The sequence below is a fragment of the Schistocerca cancellata genome, chromosome 9, assembly GCF_023864275.1.
Source record: "Schistocerca cancellata isolate TAMUIC-IGC-003103 chromosome 9, iqSchCanc2.1, whole genome shotgun sequence".
In the NCBI taxonomy this organism is placed as follows: domain Eukaryota; kingdom Metazoa; phylum Arthropoda; class Insecta; order Orthoptera; family Acrididae; genus Schistocerca; species Schistocerca cancellata.
In genome coordinates, this window is record NC_064634.1 from 384,961,053 (window position 1) to 384,986,880 (window position 25,828).

The 25,828-nt window shown below is 40.4% G+C and overlaps 1 protein-coding gene across 1 annotated transcript in view; it reads left to right on the forward strand.

The window, feature by feature from the left end:
- The window catches only part of LOC126100360 (cellular tumor antigen p53-like), a 96,579-nt gene that overhangs the window by 8,294 nt on the left and 62,457 nt on the right, over nt 1-25,828 (forward strand). Inside the window, exons 2-3 of the mRNA XM_049910970.1 lie at nt 46-82; nt 15,713-15,898. Of these exons, the coding sequence (XP_049766927.1) occupies nt 59-82; nt 15,713-15,898 (210 nt within the window). The 5' untranslated portion in view covers nt 46-58. The remainder of the gene's footprint in view (nt 1-45; nt 83-15,712; nt 15,899-25,828) is intronic.

Sequence of the window (25,828 nt, forward strand, 5' to 3'; positions counted from 1 at the left end):
GATTTGTGTTTTTTGCTCAGAGTAATGATTTTAATTTATTTACAGGACTGTTTCTGGTATGGATCCACTCGATGATTTCACAGTAAGTCTACTCCTTGTATTTTACAGTACCCCAGCTTTACAAACAAATTACGAATTTGCTTGGAGAAATGCGTGGCAAACACTGTGCTGTCTTACAATATATTTATTCACAGCTTGTTTCGATCATTGATTGCCTTCACAGTGGTAAAATATTCTGACAACTTCACATGTTGTACATGCTATTTAACCAGAAAAGATGCTGTAGCTGACTTGCAAACATCAGACAAAAAGAAAACATAAAAATGAAACCATGTGTCAGAGGTAAGGAGCCTAAGACTGTTTTGGCACTTACTGCTAAAACATGGTTTCATATTTGCTGTTGACCTGATATTTTTTTGAAAAATACTGATTGAAACCATTTGCATCTCATTCCGTAGCTTCATAGTGAAGAGGTCTACAAGGAACCAGAATGTCATAGAACAAAAATATGTGAGACATATTTACAAAAAATCACGTTTGTGCTGTATTTCAGTTTAACATAATAAAATCTGATCCACTGAATTTGGTCTGTTTTAAAGCTGTAGTGACAGAAGGCACTTATTTTGAACCATGATTTATCTAGACTTAATAAGGAGTTTTCTTTGTTCCTTTAGGTCCATAGTGGATAGGAACTTTTTAATGATTCCATGATGCCTGTAGCAGTTAATTTTTTTTTAAATTTTTGTACCATTGTGAAGTGTGTCTTGGGCTGTTTTCAAGTATCCAGATAAAGATTTTTTTATAAAGCAATAATAGATCCTCAGTACATCATTTTAGTTAAAAGTTTAAAGCCATAATTAAACAGAATATGGGCTACGCCAGCTGTAAGCAGATATTGGCAATTTAACAGGATGTGTTGTTAAGAAGAGCAGCATACTGCATACTTACAAAGACGATAAAACATGTAATATGTCTTAAATTGCTGTCTAATAATGTGCATACGGACTAAGTAGGTTATTAAGCTATCGTAATCCTAAGATGTTATTGCGTTAATGCGTAGATGTAAAACATGAACAAATTGAATTATTTTATTGTAAGTGCTGCAGTTTGAATGTCATTAAAGTAATCCACTATTCCTAGCAGTATGTGTTTGCTAAAGACACAAGCATACTAATCATAGGCCCAAAGTCAACCTTAGCAGGCACAGCTCAGATAATAGCTGACAGCCCTCCGAGTGGTGTACTTTCATCAGTTTAAACCCTCATCCCACAAAGACTCATATTATACAATTTGAGGCCAACAATAATGGCTAGTTTAGCACCAAAATTAGACATTAATAGTCAGACACTAAATGAAACATGCTGTATTAAAATCTTAGTGTCCAGCTGAATAACAAGTTAAAATGAAGTCAGCAGATCGCTAATCAAGAATCTCCATCCTAGTCAAGAAGCACTGTTCTAATCAAGAAGCTCTGTTCAATGTTTTGTGCTCTTAGAATTATCTCATTGCATTTGCTTATTTTGCATATTTTCATTCTCTGTTGTCTTCTGGGTTTACATTCTGGGGCAGCGCACCTGAAGTATATAAAGTGTTTGTTTAGCCAAAGTGAGCAGTAAGAATATTGTGTAAAAAGGTAATTGTACATTTTGCTGAACCATTTTCAGGTGTCTAGGAATTCTTACATTCACTTCCAAATATAAATACCCCTCAATGGGTTTTGTTCCTGATAATAAAAATTAGTTTGTTCAGCTGTGAGCCATGCAGTTACAACACAAAAAAATAATTTTCTTGTAGACTTTGCCTCTTTGTTCAGGGTCCAGAATGGATTTAACTACTCCAATGGGAAAAATTTCAGCAAACTCCCGTCGAACATAAAGCAAGACATTGAGATTCCCTACCAATCCAAAAGAAAATCAATTAAAAACATGTCTCATTAGCTACACTTTTTATGAATTATTGAGTACTTGGATTCAGTAGCTGAAAAGTTCTGTTGACAGGGTTGACAAAGATTCTGGAAATCAGGGAATTTCAAACACCTTAGAGAAATCAGGGAAATTTGAAAGAAAAAAAAACTGGAAAAATCTCATTTCTCTCGCAGTAGATGAAATGGGTTATTTACTGAGGTGTCATGCATCATTGCTAGCTGGGTGCAGACTGAATTCGTGCACCGCTTCCCTGCTTCCTCATTCCTACTGCTTCCCCCCTTCCTACCACTCCCCTCAGCTTTCAGTCAGTGCTGCCGCCATTTCTTGCTGCTAGCATAGCAGCTGCTGATGAGAGACAGGGAGGCATGAGTAATAGTTTGTTTGGATCTGATTCTCAGAGACTGTAGACACAGCAGCCACAGATGGCGGTCATGTGTTCGTGAGTTGCGCCTAAGTGGTTGTGTGTATGTGTGTGTGCTCTCATTTTCTGACAAAAGCTATGGCTGAAAATTTAGTTGTGAGTGAGATAGTCTTTTCTACATGCCTATCTGTGGCTCAGCAATCATCTTTACGATGAGTTGCTGCCTATCCTCATTATTATTGATTCTCAGAGTATTTGAACAAGTTATCTGTTGCATGGTCTCATTTCATCAACACACTGTCTGTGGCTCAAGAATAGCTGAAACGGATTTCCATGACAGGCCAAAACCAAAGGCCATTTCTGCGGGTATATGTAATGAATCGAGCTTGCTGATCTGAAGCCATTTGGTTCCTACTAATGTGTAGGCCCTGCTTGTCAGATCTAGTCTCACCGATCTGCTCGCAGGCCGGGCCTGCTTGTGTGTGGCGTAATGCAGCGGATTTTCGTGGTTTTTCCATGGACCCAGGACTGCGTTGCTCCTCAGCAGGCCAGAGACTATGAGCGATGGAGTTCAGGAATTGCAACTGTTTCACTGCAAGCACATTGTACTGTGTGGTGTTTTATTCACATTTTATTTGTTCTTGTGCATTTTGTCACTTCAAAAAGTAGTTTATATGTTAGAAAGTATGGACAATAAGAAGAAGAAAATTGTGTCAGTCGCTAGCAGTTTGTACGCTATGTACTCATATATTTCTTGAAGAAAAAAATCACACAATACCTGTAAAATAATAGATGTCAACAAATTGGGTAATAACTGACAATAAAGAACATAGTAGAACTGACATTTATTGGTGGTCATCTACAGCATTGGTTTACACAATTCTTCCCTGCCTTATAAACCTCTCTCAAGAGGCCTACTTACCTCGGGTTATTTCTGAAATCGGTGAAGGTATTTTAAGTCCGAATTGTGACTCCAAGGAAATACATATTTTTGTCATCAAATGTGTCTCATTTTATTGCAATAAAATAACATCAGTGGTCACAATTCTACCATTTGGCTTGCTTTCTCCAGTTCATTACATAAGATGTTATGTTGGTATTTAAGATTTTTGCCTACAACAGAATACCCCATCTGTTTGCAAGTTTTTTTTAAATATTTCGTAATTTGCACTATTGTTTCTTTCACTGTAGCTGCAAAGACAGGTTGTCAACTTACGTCTTAATTTAACTGAGAGATCTCAAAATTTGTCAGGGAAAAATGTTGAAACTTGCCTGGTAATCAGGGAAATATCAGGGGATTTCACTTGGGGAAACTTGTGGCAACCCTGGTTAACCTCAATGCAAGTACCATTGTTCACTGTAGAGTTGCATGACAGGTGGTAATTTACTGTGACTGTTTTCTGTAAAAAATATTATTGTAATCTAATAAGTATTATGCTACTGCCAGAATTACACTTCTACAGCTGTAAATTACAATATCCCAAGAACATCTAGTAACAAAGTTTCAAGAATCGGCTTTAAATTATGACTATAGAATACACTACATTCGTTCACATAGGGATCTTGAGGATAAGATTAGAATAATTACAGCAGGCACAGAGGCATTCAAACAACCATTCTTCCTGTGCTCCATATGTAAATGGAACAGGGAGAAGCCCTAATAACCGGTACAATGGGATGTAACCTGCCACACACTTCACAGTGGTTTTCAGAGCATAGGTGTAGATGTAGATATTGTTGAGGCTTATAAAGCTTTTAGGGTCTCAATAAATAAATGAAGATGGTTGGAATGTTTCATGACCTAACAAAATTATTTGACTATGTCTGTCACCAAATACTTTCACACAGATCTACATACCGAGGTATATAGATGGTGCAGCAGACAAGTAGCTGTACTTTTCTAACAGAAACTAGGAAGTTTTATTGATAATCAATATGGTATCTCAGCATCATCAAAATGGGTACCATCACATGTGGAGTGCCTCGGGTCTCAGTTCTGGTCTCCCTACTTTTAATTGCTTTTATTAGTGCTATTCTTGTTTGTACAAAATATTGTAAACTGGTCATCTTTGCTGATGACTGTATGGTACTGACCGATAATTCATTAGACAAACTTGAAATGTCAGTTAATAAAGTATTAGAGATGTTGTGAGCTAGTATAACATAAATGGTCTTTCGTTTAATTATTGTGAAACAAGCATAACAGTAAAACACCCTTCTTACACTTTTCAGTGGACTGACCCAAAAGAAGTGTAAAATATAGGAACACATATGAAACACAACAAGCTGTAGATTTCATGCCTGTTGTTCTCTGTTTGCTGTAGTGTTCAATCAATATTGTTTTTCAAGTTGGCTTTGTTATCGCAAAGGCAGTGGCTGAGTGCTAACACATACAAACATGCATTTTCTTCTTCGTTCCTATCATGTTCAATGGTGTAAATAAAACACTGAAACAAAATTCTTTCTCTTAAAAGATATTCTTTTGAAAAAAGAGGGATTTATGTTCTACTGTGAAACTTATTATTGATAATCTTTATAAAATTACGGTAAATAAAACTTGTAACATAGTATTGGTTAAAACACTAAAGCTGGCGGTCTTTGTGAATAGAGAGCAATATGCACAAAATCTACAGCTTGTTGTCGATAAGGACGTCACTCGATTCAGGGAAGACCTGGGTGAGAAAGAGGACAAAATTGTCGTCATGTTATGGAGCATCTTGAGGACGAATGTTTACATTTGGCATCAGTCTGTAAAAACCTAAAACTGCACATCTAGTACAGATTAGCGTGTTTCATGTGCAAGAAACAGTGATTTGTGAAAGACGATTACAGAGACAGCAATCTTCAAATGTGGTGTTTATCTGTATAAATGACTGAAATTAATTTAAAGCTGTTGTAATACAACACAGTGATCAGAAGGAAGGTTGCTACTAGAGTCAACCTCATCAGATAGTGATTATCATTAAGGCAGTGACTCAGCATACTTTCCCCCCATTCGAAACACTGTGAATCTATAATGCAGGTGGCCATGACCCAACATGCTGACAATGAAAATCTGGTTACTGTACTAATGCTACATTACATGATCAGTAACTTTGCATATAGTCTGCATTTTCTTCTTTGTTCCAAGGCTGACTTTAAGCAGGAATAAGATGCACTTTTCTCAGAAATCTGTATGAAAATCAGTATTAAAGGTTTTGAAAACATCAGAGAAAACTTAAAATGCAGGAAATGTTGTAACACAGAATCATTAATGACAGGAAATCTTTTTATTGAGAGAATAGAACTTCTTTTGAGACCAACATAAATGAACATAAAGAAATAGGATAATGTAAAATACGGGAACATAAAAATGGGGTTTTACTGTATTCAGTTTAATATAATCTCTATAAAGATGAAGAAATAGGGAAAAAAAGCTAGATAACCCACAGATGGTACATATTCATAGCAAAGTAAAAGGATCAAATTACACCCTCCACATGTGCAAAAAAACTGTGTTCTGCAGCTTATGCTTTATGCATTGTTTTTGTTTTTAGGAAATTTGGAAATTATTAGCTCAGCTTCTTATGGTTATTTTCATACCATATAATCGTATTTAGGGGAAATCAGCTGCAGTAGGACAGAGGCAGGAGGAGGAAGCAATTAATGTAATGTGGTAGCTGCCAACTGGAAAATGTGTTGTGTAATTGAAGTCAATCCACAAGCAACTAATATGATTAAATCTTTGATCTTTTGCACTGGTGTAGTGGACTTGTAAGACTACTTGCAAAGGGGCTGGTGTCCTGAATTCATGGAAGCACCTCACATGTGGGCATACCAGCAGCACAGGCAAACTGCAGACTGTCATTCACCTGACTATTGTTTGTGAAAAACTGGGAGAAAATGAGCAAGAGCAGTGGGAAGCTGGTGGTTTCATAAACTTGTGGTTCAAATTTTCTGTTGAGCCAGATTCCCACCACCTGGCTCCAGTGCCAACGCAAGGGAGGGTGGCCTGGTGGAACTGCACCCGACTCTTCCCTAGCGTATGTCAATGGCAGACATCCTCTACAGATGGCAAAATGTGACCAAGTAGTGCCAAAGGCAGAAACAACTACAGTACTTGGGGTCCCTGGTGCCATGCTGTCAGGCATGGAGTTGATTTGTCCACTTAACAGCCAAAATTGATACCCCGTTTTTCCAGCCTAAGACTGACGAGGTATCCTCCTGTCTTTATTCACGACATTACTGTTTACTCAAATGAATGTGCTATTAATGTGTCTCTACATGAAGTGATAGTAGAACTGGAGGACTAGCTGCTCTTGCTATTCACAACTAACATCTTTAATTGGCCGATTAATTTCGATATTTAAGTAATAACTTTTCCAAGAAAGGTCAGCAGCTGCTACTTCACATCCAGTTTAAAAATGAAGTGTTACACTACTGCTGGCTCAAAAAGTGCTACGTGCGAAGTCATAAGAAGCACAGCTGGATTCCACCCTAGACCCACATGCAGAAATCCATTCCATGATGTATATTATCCATGATGTGTTTCTAAAGAAAAAAAGGTCCCTCTTTAAATCTAAAGCCGCATACACACTGTCTCTGGAAACAAGTTTCTGTTGGAAAAATTGTTTCCTGCAGTGTTTCGCAACTTTTTCTGACTTTGTTTCTTGTCTCTGTTTCTGTTGACACTGGCAGCAAACATTTCTCATTGTGTATTCACATTGTCTGCAACACTGTTTGTCATATTGCTTTTGTATTGTCTGCTGTGTCATGTTGAGTTACAAGGGAAATGTAATTATATTTGGTGCTGCACTGTTAATTCAGGAAGTCATCAATGGGCAAAAACATGCTACAGAAGTACAGGCAGGAATAACTTGCTACTGAGGGTGGATATGGAAATGGCCTGTAGTTTTCTGTGAGACTTCACTCAGAGATCATCTACTGATTTCGAATTTCTGGAAAATATGATGGCATAATTTGTTTCAAAAAAATATATAAATTTCAGGAAGGAAATTACAGTTAATCAAAGACTTGCTGTTACTCTTCGTTTTTTGGCAACTGGAGATTCATTTCAGAGCCTTGCATATGTATTCGATATTTCAAAGCAAGATGTATATCAAATAGTGCCTGAAGTTTGTGTAGTAGTAGTAGTAGTAGTAGTAGTGGAAGTACTGAAGGATTACGTAAAGGTTAAGTAAATGAAAAGCATTGTGAAAGATGCATATTATGTAATTTTTATTTCTTTTGTATGATCGACAGAAATCTTCTACAGTGTTGTCACTTTCTCTAATAAATGTGACAGGAATCAACACTATTTGTTTGTGACCCTGACACGTCCATACCCAGTGATAAATTCAAACTCTCAAAATAGTTTATTTGTTCTTTTATCACATCATTGAGCTTTGCCACAGCTTTTGCTCGTCACACCTGGGGGAGTTTTCACATATTGGCCATATGTGCTGTCTTTGTCACTAAACTCCCCCTCATTTTATTTAATAAATGAGAAACAACATTATAGGTCCCACTCTCTTGCTTTTCGCCCACATACCTTAATTTTCTCTCAGAGGAGTCAATGTAGAAATGCCACCAATGTAGAAATGCCACCGATGTCCTCTTTGTCATTGTTTCCTCCCTGTGGCAAGTCTTTCAAACCTAAAAGCAAATTTCTTTCAGATGCCAATGACAGAAAATGACTGGCATGAAATAGCAAGTGTGTTCTCACACTCCTCCCCCCCCCCCCCCCAAATTGTGTGGGAGCAATTTATGGGAAGAATGTAGTCCTATAGTGCCCTGTTGCTAGTGGGAGTGAATTTTACAATTACAATAGGGCATTTAGCATTGTGCTGCTTGCTGTCATTGACACCAGCTGCAACTTTTTGCACACGGATATTGGCTGCAAAGGAAGAATTTCAAATGGCAGTGTATTCAAAAATGCAACCATAAGTGAACTGATTCACAAAAATAAACACAATTTGCCACAAGCACAGTGCTTGCTTCGAGGCAGATGGCATTTTTCCATTACAGAAAACAATATGAAACCATATGCAGAAAGGCATGTTCAAGGTTCAAAAGGAAGAATTTTTGATTACTGATTGTCTTAGGCTAGAATGGTTGTGGAGAACACATTTGGCATTATGGCTTCGGTTTTCTTTTTGTCCATTCCAAAACCCTATGTTGCCACAACCAGAGGAAGCGTGAACTGTCACCCTTAGATATATGTGTCTCCACAGTTTTTTAAGGTGAAATCCTGAAGCAAGGAACCAATATAGCCCACAAGAAAGTTTCAATTCCTCATATAGAAACACAAACAGGTGAGATAATCCCAGGTACGTGAAGACAAGATGACACTGCATCGATTTTTGCTATACTCCAGCATATAGCATGGAAATCTTCTAACACAAACACTTCGAGGTGAGTTTCCAGATAATTTTTTAAGCCCACAAGGAAGTGTACCATGACAAAATAACTATGGGTGAATGTTGTAGTACAATATAAAATACAAATAAAGACATTCAAGAATAATTTTTGTATCTCTTTGTCCACAGTGTCTGTAATTTTTTGTGTCTCATGAATATTGTCAAGAAACTTCAGCAGTGGATAACCAAACCATGTAGGTTTATATACAGTGTTTGCACCACTGCATGATGATTTGCTTGACACTATCCTCTTCTTTTTTTCTGCAGAACATCGTGTTTTTTGTTAGTGTTCTTGTACTGCTTGCTTTGTATGTTCCATAAGCAGTCCACAGCCTTATAAAGTGCTAAAATTCAACAGTCTGGTGCCTTATCCATTCCACACTCTCTTCTTCCAGAAAAATCAAGCGAAAACACATCATAGCATGATAGCATACAACTCTAAACAACAGACAACACAATGTGAGATACAAACAAACGCTAGCACAATGCAACGGTGACAGGGTAGCTGGCATAGCTGGCCTCACACATTGATTCCTTTGATCTGTACCTAAACTGCTATGGATAGATGTCTCCATGTTTGAAAACATGTTTCCAAATGGTGGCCACATCAAGTCGCCAGAAATATGTTTCAGGCACAATTTGTATGCCACTTAATAGTGTGTATCACAGTCGTGATCCTAGACCAAATGAAGATATCCGCTATGAACATAACAAACCTTACTATGGTATTTAGATGTTTTATTTCAGTTGCTATAACATTTTAATCCCCCCATGAACCATGGACCTTGCCATTGGTGGGGAGGCTTGCGTGCCTGAGCGATACAGATAGCCGTACCGTAGGTACAACCACAACGGAGGGGTATCTGTTGAGAGGCCAGACAAACGTGTGGTTCCTGAAGAGGGGCAGCAGCCTTTTCAGTAGTTGCAAGGGCAACAGTCTGGATGATTGACTGATCTGGCCTTGTAACAATAACCAAAACGGCCTTGCTGTGCTGGTACTGCGAACGGCTGAAAGCAAGGGGAAACTACGGCCGTAATTTTTCCCGAGGGCATGCAGCTTTACTGTATGATTAAATGATGATGGCGTCCTCTTGGGTAAAATATTCCGGAGGTAAAATAGTCCCCCATTCGGATCTCCGGGCGGGGACTACTCAAGAGGATGTCGTTATCAGCAGAAAGAAAACTGGCGTTCTACGGATCGGAGCGTGGAATGTCAGATCCCTTAATCGGGCAGGTAGGTTAGAAAATTTAAAAAGGGAAATGGATAGGTTAAAGTTAGATATAGTGGGAATTAGTGAAGTTCGGTGGCAGGAGGAACAAGACTTCTGGTCAGGTGACTACAGGGTTATAAACACAAAGTCAAATAGGGGTAATGCAGGAGTAGGTTTAATAATGAATAGGAAAATAGGAATGCGGGTAAGCTACTACAAACAGCATAGTGAACGCATTATTGTGGCCAAGATAGATATGAAGCCCACACCTACTACAGTAGTACAAGTTTACATGCCAACTAGCTCTGCAGATGACGAAGAAATTGAAGAAATGTTGTTGTTGTCTTCAGTCCTCAGACTGGTTTGATGCAGCTCTCCATGCTACTCTATCCTGTGCAAGCTTCTTCATCTCCCAGTACCTACTGCAACCTACATCCTTCTGAATCTGCTTAGTGTATTCATCTCTTGGTCTCCCCCTACGATTTTTACCCTCCACGCTGCCTTCCAATACTAAATTGGTGATCCCTTGATGCCTCAGAACATGTCCTACCAACCGATCCCTTCTTCTGGTCAAGTTGTGCCACAAACTTCTCTTCTCCCCAATCCTATTCAATACCTCCTCATTAGTTATGTGATCTACCCATCTAATCTTCAGCATTCTTCTGTAGCACCACATTTCAAAAGCTTCTATTCTCTTCTTGTCCGAACTATTTACCGTCCATGTTTCAGTTCCATACATGGCTACACTCCATACAAATACTTTCAGAAATGACTTCCTGACACTTAAATCTATACTCGATGTTAACAAATTTCTCTTCTTCAGAAACGCTTTCCTTGCCATTGCCAGTCTACATTTTATATCCTCTCTACTTCGACCATCATCAGTTATTTTGCTCCCCAAATAGCAAAACTCCTTTACTACTTTAAGTGTCTCATTTCCTAATCTAATACCCTCAGCATCACCCGACTTAATTCGACTACATTCCATTATCCTCGTTTTGCTTTTGTTGATGTTCATCTTATATCCTCCCTTCAAGACACCATCCATTCCGTTCAACTGCTCTTCCAAGTCCTTTGCTGTCTCTGACAGAATTACAATGTCATCGGCGAACCTCAAAGTTTTTATTTCTTCTCCATGGATTTTAATACCTACTCCAGATTTTTCTTTTGTTTCCTTTACTGCTTGCTCAATATACAGATTGAATAACATTGGGGAGAGGCTACAACCCTGACTCACTCCCTTCCCAACCGCTGCTTCCCTCTCATGCCCCTCGACTCTTATAACTGCCATCTGGTTTCTGTACAAATTGTAAATAGCCTTTCGCTCCCTGTATTTTACCCCTGCCACCTTTAGAATTTGAAAGAGAGTATTCCAGTCAACATTGTCAAAAGCTTTCTCTAAGTCTACAAATGCTAGAGACATAGGTTTCCCTTTCCTTAATCTTTCTTCTAAGATAAATCGTAAGGTCAGTATTGCCTCACGTGTTCCAGTATTTCTACGGAATCCAAACTGATCTTCTCCGAGGTCAGCTTCTACTAGTTTTTCCATTCGTCTGTAAAGAATTCGTGTTAGTATTTTGCAGCTGTGGCTTATTAAACTGATTGTTCGGTAATTTTTACATCTGTCAACACCTGCTTTCTTTGGGATTGGAATTATTATATTCTTCTTGAAGTCTGATGGTATTTCGCCTGTTTCATACATCTTGCTCACCAGATGGTAGAGTTTTATCAGGACTGGCTCTCCCAAGGCCGTCAGTAGTTCTACTGGAATGTTGTCTACTCCGGGGGCCTTGTTTCGACTCAGGTCTTTCAGCGCTCTGTCAAACTCTTCACGCAGTATCGTATCTCCCATTTCATCTTCATCTACATCCTCTTCCATTTCCATAATATTGTCCTCAAGTACATCGCCCTTGTATAGACCCTCTATATACTCCTTCCACCTTTCTGCTTTCCCTTCTTTGCTTAGAACTGGATTTCCATCTGAGCTCTTGATGTTCATACAAGTGGTTCTCTTATCTCCAAAGGTCTCTTTAATTTTCCTGTAGGCAGTATCTATCTTACCCCTAGTGAGATAAGCCTCTACATCCTTACATTTGTCCTCTAGCCATCCCTGCTTAGCCATTTTGCACTTCCTGTCGATCTCATTTTTGAGACGTTTGTATTCCTTTTTGTCTGCTTCATTTACTGCATTTTTATATTTTCTCCTTTCATCAATTAAATTCAATATTTCTTCTGTTACCCAAGGATTTCTACTAGTCCTCGTCTTTTTACCTACTTGATCCTCTGCTGCCTTCACTACCTCATCCCTCAAAGCTACCCATTCTTCTTCTACTGTATTTCTTTCCCCCATTCCTGTCAATTGTTCCCTTATGCTCTCCCTAAAACTCTGTACAACCTCTGGTTCTTTCAGTTTATCCAGGTCCCATCTCCTTAAATTCCCACCTTTTTGCAGTTTCTTCAGTTTTAATCTACAGGTCATAACCAATAGATTGTGGTCAGAGTCCACATCTGCCCCTGGAAATGTCTTACAATTTAAAACCTGGTTCCTAAATCTCTGTCTTACCATTATATAATCTATCTGATACCTTTTAGTGTCTCCAGGGTTCTTCCATGTATACAACCTTCTATCATGATTCTTAAACCAAGTGTTAGCTATGATTAAGTTGTGCTCTGTGCAAAATTCTACCAGGCGGCTTCCTCTTTCATTTCTTAGCCCCAATCCATATTCACCTACTACGTTTCCTTCTCTCCCTTTTCCTACACTCGAATTCCAGTCACCCATGACTATTAAATTTTCGTCTCCCTTCACTATCTGAATAATTTCTTTTATATCATCATACATTTCTTCAATTTTCGTCATCTGCAGAGCTAGTTGGCATATAAACTTGTACTACTGTAGTAGGTGTGGGCTTCGTATCTATCTTGGCCACAATAATGCGTTCACTATGCTGTTTGTAGTAGCTTACCCGCATTCCTATTTTCCTATTCATTATTAAACCTACTCCTGCATTACCCCTATTTGACTTTGTGTTTATAACCCTGTAGTCACCTGACCAGAAGTCTTGTTCCTCCTGCCACCGAACATCACTAATTCCCACTATATCTAACTTTAACCTATCCATTTCCCTTTTTAAACGATACTGCATGAAGAGTTTGACAGAGCACTGAAAGCCCTGAGTCGAAACAAGGCCCCCGGAGTAGACAACATTCCATTGGAACTACTGATGGCCTTGGGAGAGCCAGTCCTGACAAAACTCTACCATCTGGTGAGCAAGATGTATGAAACAGGTGAAATACCCTCAGACTTCAAGAAGAATATAATAATTCCAACCCCAAAGAAAGCAGGTGTTGACAGATTTTAAAATTACCGAACTATCAGTTTAATAAGCCACAGCTGCAAAATACTAACATGAATTCTTTACAGACGAATGGAAAAACTAGTAGAAGCCAACCTCGGGGAAGATCAGTTTGGATTCCGTAGAAATACTGGAACACGTGAGGCAATACTGACCTTATGACTTATCTTAGAAGAAAGATTAAGGAAAGGCAAACCTACGTTTCTAGCATTTGTAGACTTAGAGAAAGCTTTTGACAATGTTGACTGGAATACTCTCTTTCAAATTCTAAAGGTGGCAGGGGTAAAATACAGGGAGCGAAAGGCTATTTACAATTTGTACAGAAACCAGATGGCAGTTATAAGAGTCGAGGGACATGAAAGGGAAGCAGTGGTTGGGAAGGGAGTGAGACAGGGTTGTAGCCTCTCCCCGATGTTATTCAATCTGTATGTTGAGCAAGCAGTAAAGGAAACAAAAGAAAAATTCGGGGTAGGTATTAAAATCCATGGAGAAGAAATAAAAAGTTTGAGGTTCGCCGATGACATTGTAATTCTTTCAGAGACAGCAAAGGACTTGGAAGAGCAGTTGAACGGAATGGATGGTGTCTTGAAGGGAGGATATAAGATGAACATCAACAAAAACAAAACGAGAATAATGGAATGTAGTCGAATTAAGTCGGGTGATGTTGAGGGTATTAGATTAGGAAATGAGACACTTAAAGTAGTAAAGGAGTTTTGCTATTTGGGGAGCATAATAACTGATGATGGTCGAAGTAGAGAGGATATAAAATGTAGACTGGCAATGGCAAGGAAAGCGTTTCTGAAGAAGAGAAATTTGTTAACATCGAGTATAGATTTAAGTGTCAGGAAGTCATTTCTGAAAGTATTTGTATGGAGTGTAGCCATGTATGGAAGTGAAACATGGACGGTAAATAGCTTGGACAAGAAGAGAATAGAAGCTTTCGAAATATGATGCTACAGAAGAATGCTGAAGATTAGATGGGTAGATCACATAACTAATGAGGAAATATTGAATAGGATTGGGGAGAAGAGAAGTTTGTGGCACAACTTGACCAGAAGAAGGGATCGGTTGGTAGGACATGTTCTGAGGCATCAAGGGATCACCAATTTAGTATTGGAGGGCAGCGTGGAGGGTAAAAATCATAGGGGGAGACCAAGACATGAATACACTAAGCAGATTCAGAAGGATGTAGGTTGCAGTAGGTACTGGGAGATGAAGAAGCTTGCACAGGATAGAGTAGCATGGAGAGCTGCATCAAACCAGTCTCAGGACTGAAGACCACAACAACGACAACAACAAACAACAACATTTTAGTACACTCCTTTCACAAATTAAGTGTTTAGTAGAGGGCAGATAAGTTCTCGTTTAAAAATAAACATAGAACAGTTCCTATTGCAAGATTCAGTTTACACTACAGAAAATTTCCTGAAGCACAGTGCATTGTATCCATGAACCTTTAGCACTCAGATACATTCCCAAATCCTTATTTGTGTGCATGTTTATTTTTTTATTGTCAACATATTTAAATACTTTAATTTTTTGTAATAGTACATAACTTGTACATTTTTTAATATGAAATGGTTAGTACTATTTATGGAATACTATAGAAGGTATCCACAACCAACTTGTGAAACTGACACATTCCATATCTTGTAATTTCTTCACAACATGGATCGATGAATCACGTATTAAATGAATTGTAGTTTTGCAGTACACCCTATGCCCAATACTACACTCACACGTGCGTGTGCGAGCCCGAGCGCGCCCTCACACGCACGCACACTCACACACACACACACACACACACACACACACACACACACACACACACACACACACACATATGCAGTGGATTAATGTCTCTCCCTTTTCTACCTCCCAGTGCTTCATTACACATTCTTTGTCAGTTTCTCTTTGTTACTGTTGCATACATATCAGTACTTCCACTGCCATAGAAAATTGTGTGTGTGTGTGTGTGTGTGTGTGTGTGAGAGAGAGAGAGAGAGAGAGAGAGAGAGAGAGAGAGAGAGAGAGAGAGAGAGTGTATAGTTATTAAAATAGAGCAGAAGTTTGAAAGTTAGTTCTATTTTACAAGCTTTAACTGTAAATGTATCTGTCATCCATTCATTTGCATGTGAATTGTTGCTGGTTTTGAATTTTTTCGTTTGTTTGTTTCTTTTGCCTTGGAGTTTCCATTATTATAAATAGTGATTTTGTATGGAGTTCATAGAATTGTGTTGTAAACTTTAAATAGTTTTTATAAAAGAAATGTGCATCGTAATTATTGTATAAATATGATATTTACATAAAATGTTGTTTTTCCAAAATATAATTTAGTAGATTGTATCACAGCTTAGCAGCTAGAGTTAATCTGAAGAAATTAATAACATATGTGTTAAGTTGATATATTTCACAATATGTGATGAGATTTTTTTTAAAAAAAGTTACTTCTTTTACACAGGTTAACTGGGATCTTCCTGACACAAGAGATATTCTTTTAAATCCACAGTCTCTAGTGGTGCAGGATGCACAGAGTGCTGGATTTAGAAATGTTCCATCTGCAACTTGTGCCTTACCAAGTGTATCTCCACTTGCGGGTGATTATAATTTTGCAGCACAGATACACCCTGATGGGCCAGACTGCCTAGTATGTATGCTTCCTAAAGATTGGTTTTGTTGTAAGAAAAAATTAATTTAACTGCCAGATTTTCATTCAGCCATCCCATTTGTTACCGAAAAGCATAGTTAACTGATAAAACATCTGCAGGTGACTGCTAGATCATGATTTAATATTTTGCTATTGAGATCAGTTTTGTTGATTTACCAGAAAATTAATCTCTGATGCAGAGATAGAGAATGTTTCTTTTTGTGTTTGCCTGCTTGTTAAGTAGAAATGTTTCTCTCTTCATTTATAAAACTTAAAGTAAATTTTCCTGATTACTTGTCACAGTTTTTATCACAACTATGTAAATTTGCAAATACACTTCACAGCTTGGCTTTCAGATTGCATTATCTAAGTCCCACAGTATTCCTTTGAAGCAATAGTTCAGTATCTTCTGGTGATTACTGTAGTTAGTGCTGTAAGACATGTCTAGTCATGCCACTATCAACACATCTACTTCAGATTAATATTAAACCAGACTAATATGATATAACATTATTGAGTAGGCACATCAAATATGCTTCATATGTTGTGTTAAAAGAAAATCAAACCTATGTTTTCTCTTGAAGTGGGCCATTAAAAGATATATTGGTATTAGCAGTCTTTTGTTGGCCTGATTCCACCTACGGTACAACGAAACTGAGAGTATTTTTAAAAAATCCAGGGAAAATGCAGCTCGTGACTGAATAACACACTGTGTCAAACATCCTACTTACTGTTGAACACTATCTATGATTTGCAAGTCAGTATTGTCACAAATAAATTGTTTTTTAAGCTTCCACTAATAGTGTCAGTATCGTAATACTGCTAGATTTCAAAACTTATTTTAGTAGTACAGTCATGGTTATGCTTGAGCATTACTGTCTTGTAAAATAAAGGAATGAATGACAATATTTTTCTAACAACTCAGCAATCATGAGGCTCAAATCTTCAGACCTATTGTCTGTGCTTCACATGGAAGCTATATTAAGTCATCTTCCATGTTGTAAAGTTGCAAACGAAGGGAACATAGGGGGGTGGTTAACGGTTTCGTAACTCTGAACTTGTAGAGGAAAACAGACTAATGCAGGCAGTAAGATAACAATAGTGCAGACCACATCAAGATATGTTAAGGATGCAGGTTTGCTTATTTTGAACTCTCATGGAATATCAGTTCTCCTCATTCACTTTTGCTCAGTACATGTGAATAATGCGTCAAGTTTTGTTTTTATATGGTTGCTGCAATAAAAGCAACAACACAATGTCCAATGCAATATTCTGTAAAGATTTACAAGCACAACTGACATCAACTTACTCCAACCACAAAATAAATTCAGTATCAGAGGCAAAAAATGTAGAAATAGGAGTACCACAAGGCAGCATCCTAGGGCCCATATTGTTTCTTGTCTATATAAATGATTTTCACACCTCAGATGATGCAGCCAAAGCAATAATATTTGCAGATGATACTACTGTGATAATAAGTGCACCAAAGCAATTGCTACCAACAACTGCTGATAAAGTACTAAATTACATCCACTCTTGGTTCAATGCAAACAGGTTGACATAGAATGTAAATAAAACAAATTATATGCAGTTTGGGAAAAGATGTCAAAATGTAAATCTCAATCTGGTGTGGGGTGACAAAGCCTTAGACAGAGTGACATCCACAAAATTGCTGGGGTTTCATGTGGATGAAAACTTAAATTTTAATGACCACGTAATAAAACTTGCACAGAAACTTAATTCAGCCTGTTTTGCCCTCAGAATTATTGCAAATGTTTGTACCTCAGAGGATGCCAGAATGGCATATTTCGGCTATTTTCAATCTCTTGCCACATACGGAATAATATTTTGGGGTTTCACAACAGGGCGCGTAAAACAAATTTTTTTGTTGCAGAAGAGGGCCATCCGAATAATAACGCACAGTAATCCACAGAAGCACTGCAAACCCATATTCAAAAAGCTTAGAATACTTACTATACCATCATTATACATATACAAATGTGTATTGTATGTCAGGACCCACATTGCAGATTTTCAGACAAATGCCGACTTTCATAACTACAATACCCGTAATAGCGCAGCACTCCATACTCAGCGAACAAAAAGAACGAATACACAAAGGCTTGTGAGCCATATCTGTGCAAAACTGTACGACACACTGCCAGTCAACACCAGGCGGTTAGAAGATGATAACAAATTTAAAACAGAATTTAAAAAATTTCTAGTAGAACAATGTTTTTATTCTGTGAATGATTATGTAGGTCAATAAATTTTTTCTGATGATATTTATAAAGGCAAAATGGAAAATACTCTAGCTGTACGTAATCATTCATTACATTTACGTACTTAAAGGACAGCTGTTGTGTGATGTAAATATATACTTAAGCAGTGTTGTATATATAAGGACTTGCTGTTTAGGGAGGACAAAAATAAAGTCTTATGAAAAACAGACTATGCGTTTAAAATAACAAGCAAGGATGTATATAGGCTATATTAATTTCATTGTATTATTATTATTAACTTCATTGTATTATTTTATTTTGTACTTTTTTATGTATATATTGTTTGTGTCCCATTTCTTTGAAATGGCTTACATGTACCCTTGACAACATCCATACAATATTTATTGTCAACGGATGGATAAATAAAATAAATAAATAATAATAAATAAATACTTTTCGGCTACACTCTGATGTGGAGGAAGACTTTTGGAACAATGAAACTTCTAACAAAGTACTACTCCATCACTTAACAGAAAATGAATTACTTTAGTAAATAAACTTTGTCAACCAGATGACTTCTAGCAAATGTGCTAACAATATGACTATGTTATCATTTGAAGGTGCAACATTAGAAGCAGTGACTCGAGTACTAACTGATTTCTGCAACAACAATATTATGAAATGGATAAATTGCTACCCACCACATATAGAGGTGGTGTTGAGATGCAAACAGACACAATGAAAAAGGCAACTAAACATTTCAGCTTTCGGGGAAAAAGGTCCTGCTTCAGAAATAGAAATCACACGCACACACACAAAAGCACAACTCATACACACACGTGGCCATTGTCTCTGACTGCCGTGGCCTGACTGTGACTGTGTTTTTGGCATGAGCAGTAATCTAGGATGGGTGGTGGGTGTAGGGAGGAAGCATGGGGTGGGGGCAGAGGGGGGGGGGGATGAAAACAGACACAATGAAAAAGGCAACTAAACATTTCAGCTTTCGGGGAAAAAGGTCCTGCTTCAGAAATAGAAATCACACGCACACACACAAAAGCACAACTCATACACACACGTGGCCATTGTCTCTGACTGCCGTGGCCTGACTGTGACTGTGTTTTTGACATGAGCAGTAATCTAGGATGGGTGGTGGGTGTAGGGAGGAAGCATGGGGTGGGGGCAGAGGGGGGGGGGGGGATAGCAAGGTATGGGTGGGGAAAAATCTTTTGCTGTTTGTGGGAGCATGGAGGAATATGGTGCGGACAGGATAGTGCTGCTAGGTGTAGAGTTGGGTGGCTGTGCTGGGAGGGTGAAGGGAAGGAGAGAGGCAGAAAACAGAGAGAGGAGAGGGGAGGAGTAGAGTAGATGAGGGGAAAAGACTGTAGGTGCACTGGCAAAATAAAAGGCACATATAATGCTGAAGTGGGAGCATGGAAGGAGATAGATAGATGAAGGATATGGACAAGGTTGAGGCCAGGATGGAGGATAGGTTGTATGGAGAATTTTGATCTGCACAGTTCAGAAAAGCTGGTGTTGGTAGGAAGGATCCAAAGGGCACAGGCTGTGAAGCAGTTATCAAAGTGAAACACATTGTATTGGGTAGCACATTCAGCAACTGTGTGGTCCAGCTGTCTCTTGGGCCACAGTTTGACGCTGGCCATTCATGATGACAGACAGCTCGTTATTATCGTGTCCTCATAGGAAGCAGCATGTTGGTTGCCGCTAAGTTTGAAGATTACATGGCTGCTTTCACAGTTAGCGCTGTCTTTGATGGGATAGGGGATGCCTATAACAGGACTGGAAGATGTATGGGAGAAATCTTTAATCTAGGTCTATTGCAGGGATATGAAACAAAGAGTCCGGTCAACAAAGAAAATTAGTTGAAAAAATTCTTGTATTTGCAAATTTTTATATTGTGGAAGGGAAGCATATTAAAAAACATACTAAAGATGCTGACTGGTGGGGTGTGAACGTGGGCTGGGCAGGGGGGGGGGGGGGGGGGGGGCAGATCAGGGAGAGCATTTAAAGGTCATTTTTTTAGGTTTTTGTCGATTATCTCATAAAACCATAGTTTCTAGCAAAACTTTTCCTGTACAGAATTGAAGTACATGAAATTTCCTGCAAAAAGGGTCCTACTCTTTTTTTTATCTAGGACTAATATTTTCTGCATTACAGGCTACGGAAACATCCCAGTTTTTAAAAAATAAGCTTTTAATAGCAAAAAGTAATGTTTATTGTTAAACGACATACATAAAAAACAAATATTAAATGTGTATACCATATATAAGTGCAGAACAGGGGTAAATTGTGTAACAGGGTGGAAAGGAAGGCCAGGCGATGGTTGGAAGCTTGAGGGTAGGAAAGTCGCTGGTTTCTGGTAATATACTCCCCTCCTTCGTAGGTCTGCAGACTGTAGAGTGAACAGACAGTTCTCCATTCTCTCTACTGAACTACATAAACAAAGCAACTACATGGTGTTTCACAAAGTATTACAGACTATGAAACACTGGTGATGCAGTTTGCAGACATGCATGAGAGTGTTCATTTTTCGCAAAGGGTGTTAACACTTCATGGAATACACATGTGAATTGCTATACTAATGCAAGAAACACATGTGGGTAAATTCTACGTAAGGCTTTGCACACTGTTCTACACTGCTGTGGGAAAATTGATTCCTCATTATCCTGTACAACAGCTGTAGCACCCTTCCAGTAAGACAACTTCCCCTGCCACAAGTTGTTATAACCTTTAATCACCAATAATTGCGTGGATATTCAAACACACTCACTTAGAAACAATAGCTCGTTACATGATAACAACTCAGTATCTCTTATTCGACTGCCGTGCCATGACATGTGGCCGGCGCCGTTCGTAGCTAGGTGGCGCTCCCGCACTCAGCCGAGTTGCAGAGCGCCTCTATCGCCGTTTGTGCGTACTGTCGTGGCGGCACTGTTAAATGTCATGGCACTGTCACAACACTTTTGCCCCTTAAAAAAAAAAAACACTCACTTCCTTGGAGAATGGACAGTGCGAAGACATCCATGGCCTCTTGTGAGGCCCCGAGAAGATCCCGCGGAGAGACATGAGAGTATGGTCAAAAATGCCCAGGATGGAAGCTCGTGCGTGTAACGTGCCTCCTGGACGAGATGATGGGTGAAAACTCCGGAGCAGCATCCATAGGTGTCGTGGAGCTGGGAGTGTGCTCCAGCAAGATGGGTCCCGGAGAAGGCGGAGTCGCGACTGGGGCCGGTTCCGGCGTACTCGGAAGCGGTAGTGACGTCAGCTGCATCAGCACGTATGGTAGATCGGCAGCAGCGACAGGACTGGCTTCTCGGGCTGGTGGAGGCAAAGGAAGGGGCGGTGGCACCCGCGTGGCCACCACTCATCGGCGCATCTGTTCGTAATGCCGAACAACCAACTCATCGTCCGTACGTATTTCACAAAGCCTTGACCACCCCTGGAATCCATTTAGGGCGAGATCCATACCCTCGTGCCCACACGTCGGCACCCACCGAGTATTTTCCCGCACTAGGGGACACAGCACAAGGACTGACAGGGTCCGCCGCGCGTGGTCTCGCGGTAGCGTTCTCGCTTCCCGAGCACGGGGTCCCGGGTTCGATTCCCGGCGGGGTCAGGGATTTTCACCTACCTCGAGATGACTGGGTGTTTGTGTTGTCCTCATCATTTCATCATCATCCAGGAAAGTGGCGAAATTGGACTGTGTAAAGGTTGGGAAATTGTACGGGCGCTGATAACCACGCAGTTGAAGGCCCCACAAACCAAACATCATCATCAAGGACTGACAGGGTGAAGCAGGTGTGCAGTAGAGTGCGCGGTTGGCGGCCATGCAAGAGTTCAGCAGGGCTGCGATCACCCAGAGGCGTGAAGCGATAAGAACTCAGAAATTGCAGCAGAGCGTCATCTGTGGAAAAGTCACTAAGGAATTTTTTCATCTGGCTTTTGAAAGTGTGGACAAGGCGCTCGACCTCCCCTTTCGATTATGGATGGAAGGGCGGTGTTGTAACATGATGAATCCCTTGTCCAGTACAAAAATCACGGAAGGCCTGCGAAGAGAACTGAGGGCCATTGTCCGTGACGATCGTGGATGGAAGACCTTCTAGCGCAAAGATTTTGGACAAAGCCAGCGTCATCGCCGTTTCGCAGTGGTGGGCGACGGACATCGAACAACAAACGGAAACTTTGAGAAGGCGTCAATCAACAGTAGCCAATAAGTACTGAGGAAGGGGCCGGCGTAACAATTAATGCAGAGGATGAGCTACCGCCCCCGCGGATGGAATGAATTTGTGATAATAAGCAATCTTGCCTAGAAACGCCTGAAGTTCTTTGACCGTAGATGGCCGGGGTAGAGCGTTAATGGCAGCAACGTGCTGACGTAGAGGACGTATACCCTCACGGGACAAGTGGAAACCAAGATACTCAATGGAGGGTTGGAAGAACTGTGACTTGTCCAGATTGCACCTCAACCCAGCCGAATGCAAAACCCAAAACAGTGAACGCAAATTGCGAAGGTGCTCCTCAGTGGAGGCCCCCGTGACAACAATGTCATCCAGATAGTTTATGCAGCCGGGAACGGAAGCTGTGAGCTGTTCCAAAAACCGCTGAAAAATGGCCGGTGCGCTAGCGACGCCAAATGGTAACCGCTGGTACTGATACAACCCACAAGGAGTGTTGATGACGAGAAATTCCTTGGAAGAAGCATCCAGTGGCAACTGATGGTATGCCTCCGATAAGTCAAGCTTGGAAAAGAACTGGCCCCCAGCGAGCTTGGTAAATAACTCCTCAGGACGGGGAAGAGGATAAGTGTCAATGAGGCTCTGAGCGTTGACAGTGGCTTTAAAATCACCACACAATCGCAGACTCCGTTCGGTTTAGAAACCACCACGATTGGCGATGCCCATTCGCTGGAGCTAACAGGAAGGAGAATCCCTGAAGCTGTTAACCTGTCTATCTCAGCCTTGACAGGTGCACGCAACGTCACCGGAATAGGGCATTCCCGGAAAAACTTAGGGCGAGCTGTAGGTTTAACAGTAATGTGGGCTTCAAAATCGTTGGCACGACCCAGACCAGCAGAGAACACAGATGAAAATTCAGAACACAATCCATCCAGCTGTTGATACGGAATATCCTCAGATATGAGGTGCACATCATCATCAATGGAGAACCCGAACAACTGGAAAGCATCATAACCGAACAGGTTTTCAGTGCCCGCATGATCCACCACATAAAACGTGAGGGGCCTAACAACAGACTTGTAGGCAGTGGAAGCATCAAAGTGGCCAATGATAGGAATTTTCTGTTTATTATAAGTTCTCAGATTTCGCGTAACTTTAGACAAGGGAGGGGAGCCCAACTCCAAATACGTGCGAGAATTAATGAGAGTTACTGCAGAGCCAGTGTCCACTTGCATGCGAATGTTTTTATCCAGAACACAAACAGTAACAAACAACTTATTTGTTTGAGAAAACACACAGTTAACATCCATGCCCGATGCCTCGGCCTCGTCGACAGGAACTTTAGGGGACTGACACACAGAAGCAATGTGGCCTTTTTTCCTACATGAATTGCACGTTTTAGACACGCGGCCCTGTCATGCAGTACAAAACAACGTGGACAAGAAGGAAGTGCAGAATGAACTTGCTTCTGTGGTTGCTGTTTTCGCTGCGAGCGTTGTGGCCCAACGCGACGTTGTTTACGCGAGTGAACCGCCCCCACATCTTCGTTCTCCTGTGAAACAAGCAAATTGTCCGTGTCGAAAGTTGACTGTACAGCGCCTACATCACACCACGCGTCTATTTGCGTGCCAGCAGCGTGAGACACTTCAAAGGATTGAGCGATGCTTAGAACTTCCGACAACGACGGGTTTGGCAGTTGTAGGGCACGTTGCCGAACTTCTTTATCAGGAGCAAGCCGTAGAATATCATCGCTAACCATTGAATCAGCATAAGACTCATGATGAGTGTCTGTGACAAACTGACGTTTCCTACTCAGACCGTGTAGTTCCGCCACCCAATCCCGGTAAGATTGATGGAGCTGTTTACGACATCGGTAGAATGCCACGCGGGCGGCAACGACGTGGGTGTTTTTTTTTGTAATAGTTAAACAATAAGTCACACATTTCTTGGAAGGAGAGAGAGGCTGGTTCCCGCAGAGGGGCTAACTGAGATAGCAGCTGATAGATCCGTGGGGAAATCCAAGATAGAAATAACGACTTACACATAGGAACGTCGACAATGCCGAAAGCCAAGAAGTGTTGCCGAAAACGCTTCTCATAATCCTCCCAATCTTCAGCGGCCTCATCGTAAGGAGGGAATGGAGGTGGAGAAGAGAAAGACAGACGATGAGTAAGCGACGTCGACAACGCCTGAATAGCAGCCGTCAGCTGTGTTTGTTGTTCAATGAGCGCTTGCATAAGCTGTTCCATGTCTGCCCCGTCACGAACACACAAATCCACAATGCAGTGAAAAATATCCGACCTCGTTGCCAAAGAGTGTTATAACCTTTAATCACCAATAATTGCGTGGATATTCAAACACACTCACTTAGAAACAATAGGTCGTTACATGATAACAACTCAGTATCTCTTGTTCGACTGCCGTGCCGTGACATGCGGCCGGCGCCGTTCGTAGCTAGGTGGCGCTCCCGTGCCCAGCCGAGTTGCGGAGCGCCTCTATCGCCGTTTGCGCGTACTGTTGTGGCGGCACTGTTAAATGTCCTGGCACTGTCATAACACAAGTGTTCCTCACCTTTCAGTTTACAGACACACTATACCTCCCCCACATTTCCTATCCAGTGCTCTCTTCTGATTTTGTGAATCATCTTCATTAAGTTCTTGTGTATTTAGTGGAGCTATTTTCAGTTTAAGTGAGTTTGTATTATCAGTTGTTAAGCGAGCTATTACGTGAAACAGCACCACAGCTGGAGCTGTCAACTGTGTACCGCAATGAAGAGCCTGTTCAAAGTGTAACATGCTAGCAATAAGCATTCGCAATGCTGATTTAGTTGTCTCCACTATCAGTGTCTGGAATGCATTTCATAGAGTGAGGGGTGTGAAATGCATCACTCCAGTATCAGCTCTCCCAGTATACGAAGAGACCCAGAGGCCCCAGTTAGCTCCCTCTATACCGTAACAGAAGTGGCTCACCTGGCTGTTATGGAACTTCAGATATTTCAACATAAGTCATGCAATGCATTACAGCAAATTACTGTTGTAGGTTTCAACATGATTACTCCTATCCCATCAGGTGTGTTGACACCAACCCTTCAAGGTTTGCTGCTGATGTGAAAAGTGACTCCACTCAGTGCAGCTTACTCTAAGTGTCAGGAATTCTTGAATGTATATGCAGTCTACCAGTAATTAAGGGTGAGAGAAAAGCAGTTACTTTATGGTCATACCTTAAAATATCACCAGGTGACTGTAACATGATTACATGGCTTTAAAATAGGCTGTCAACAACAGACAGTAACAAGATATCACATTTACCAATCCAATTCCTTCCCCATCAACACTACGTAGCTCACGACATCATCACACTTATAAGTTAAGAACTTCTTAGCTTTTGTGTATAGGAAAGTATTGTACATAAAACTCGTGTAACAAATGCGCATAGTACTCACTCAGTCAACTGAAAATAACATCACTGTGTAAACATAGGCTCAGTGAAATTTTTTGTCTGGTTCATAAGAGAAC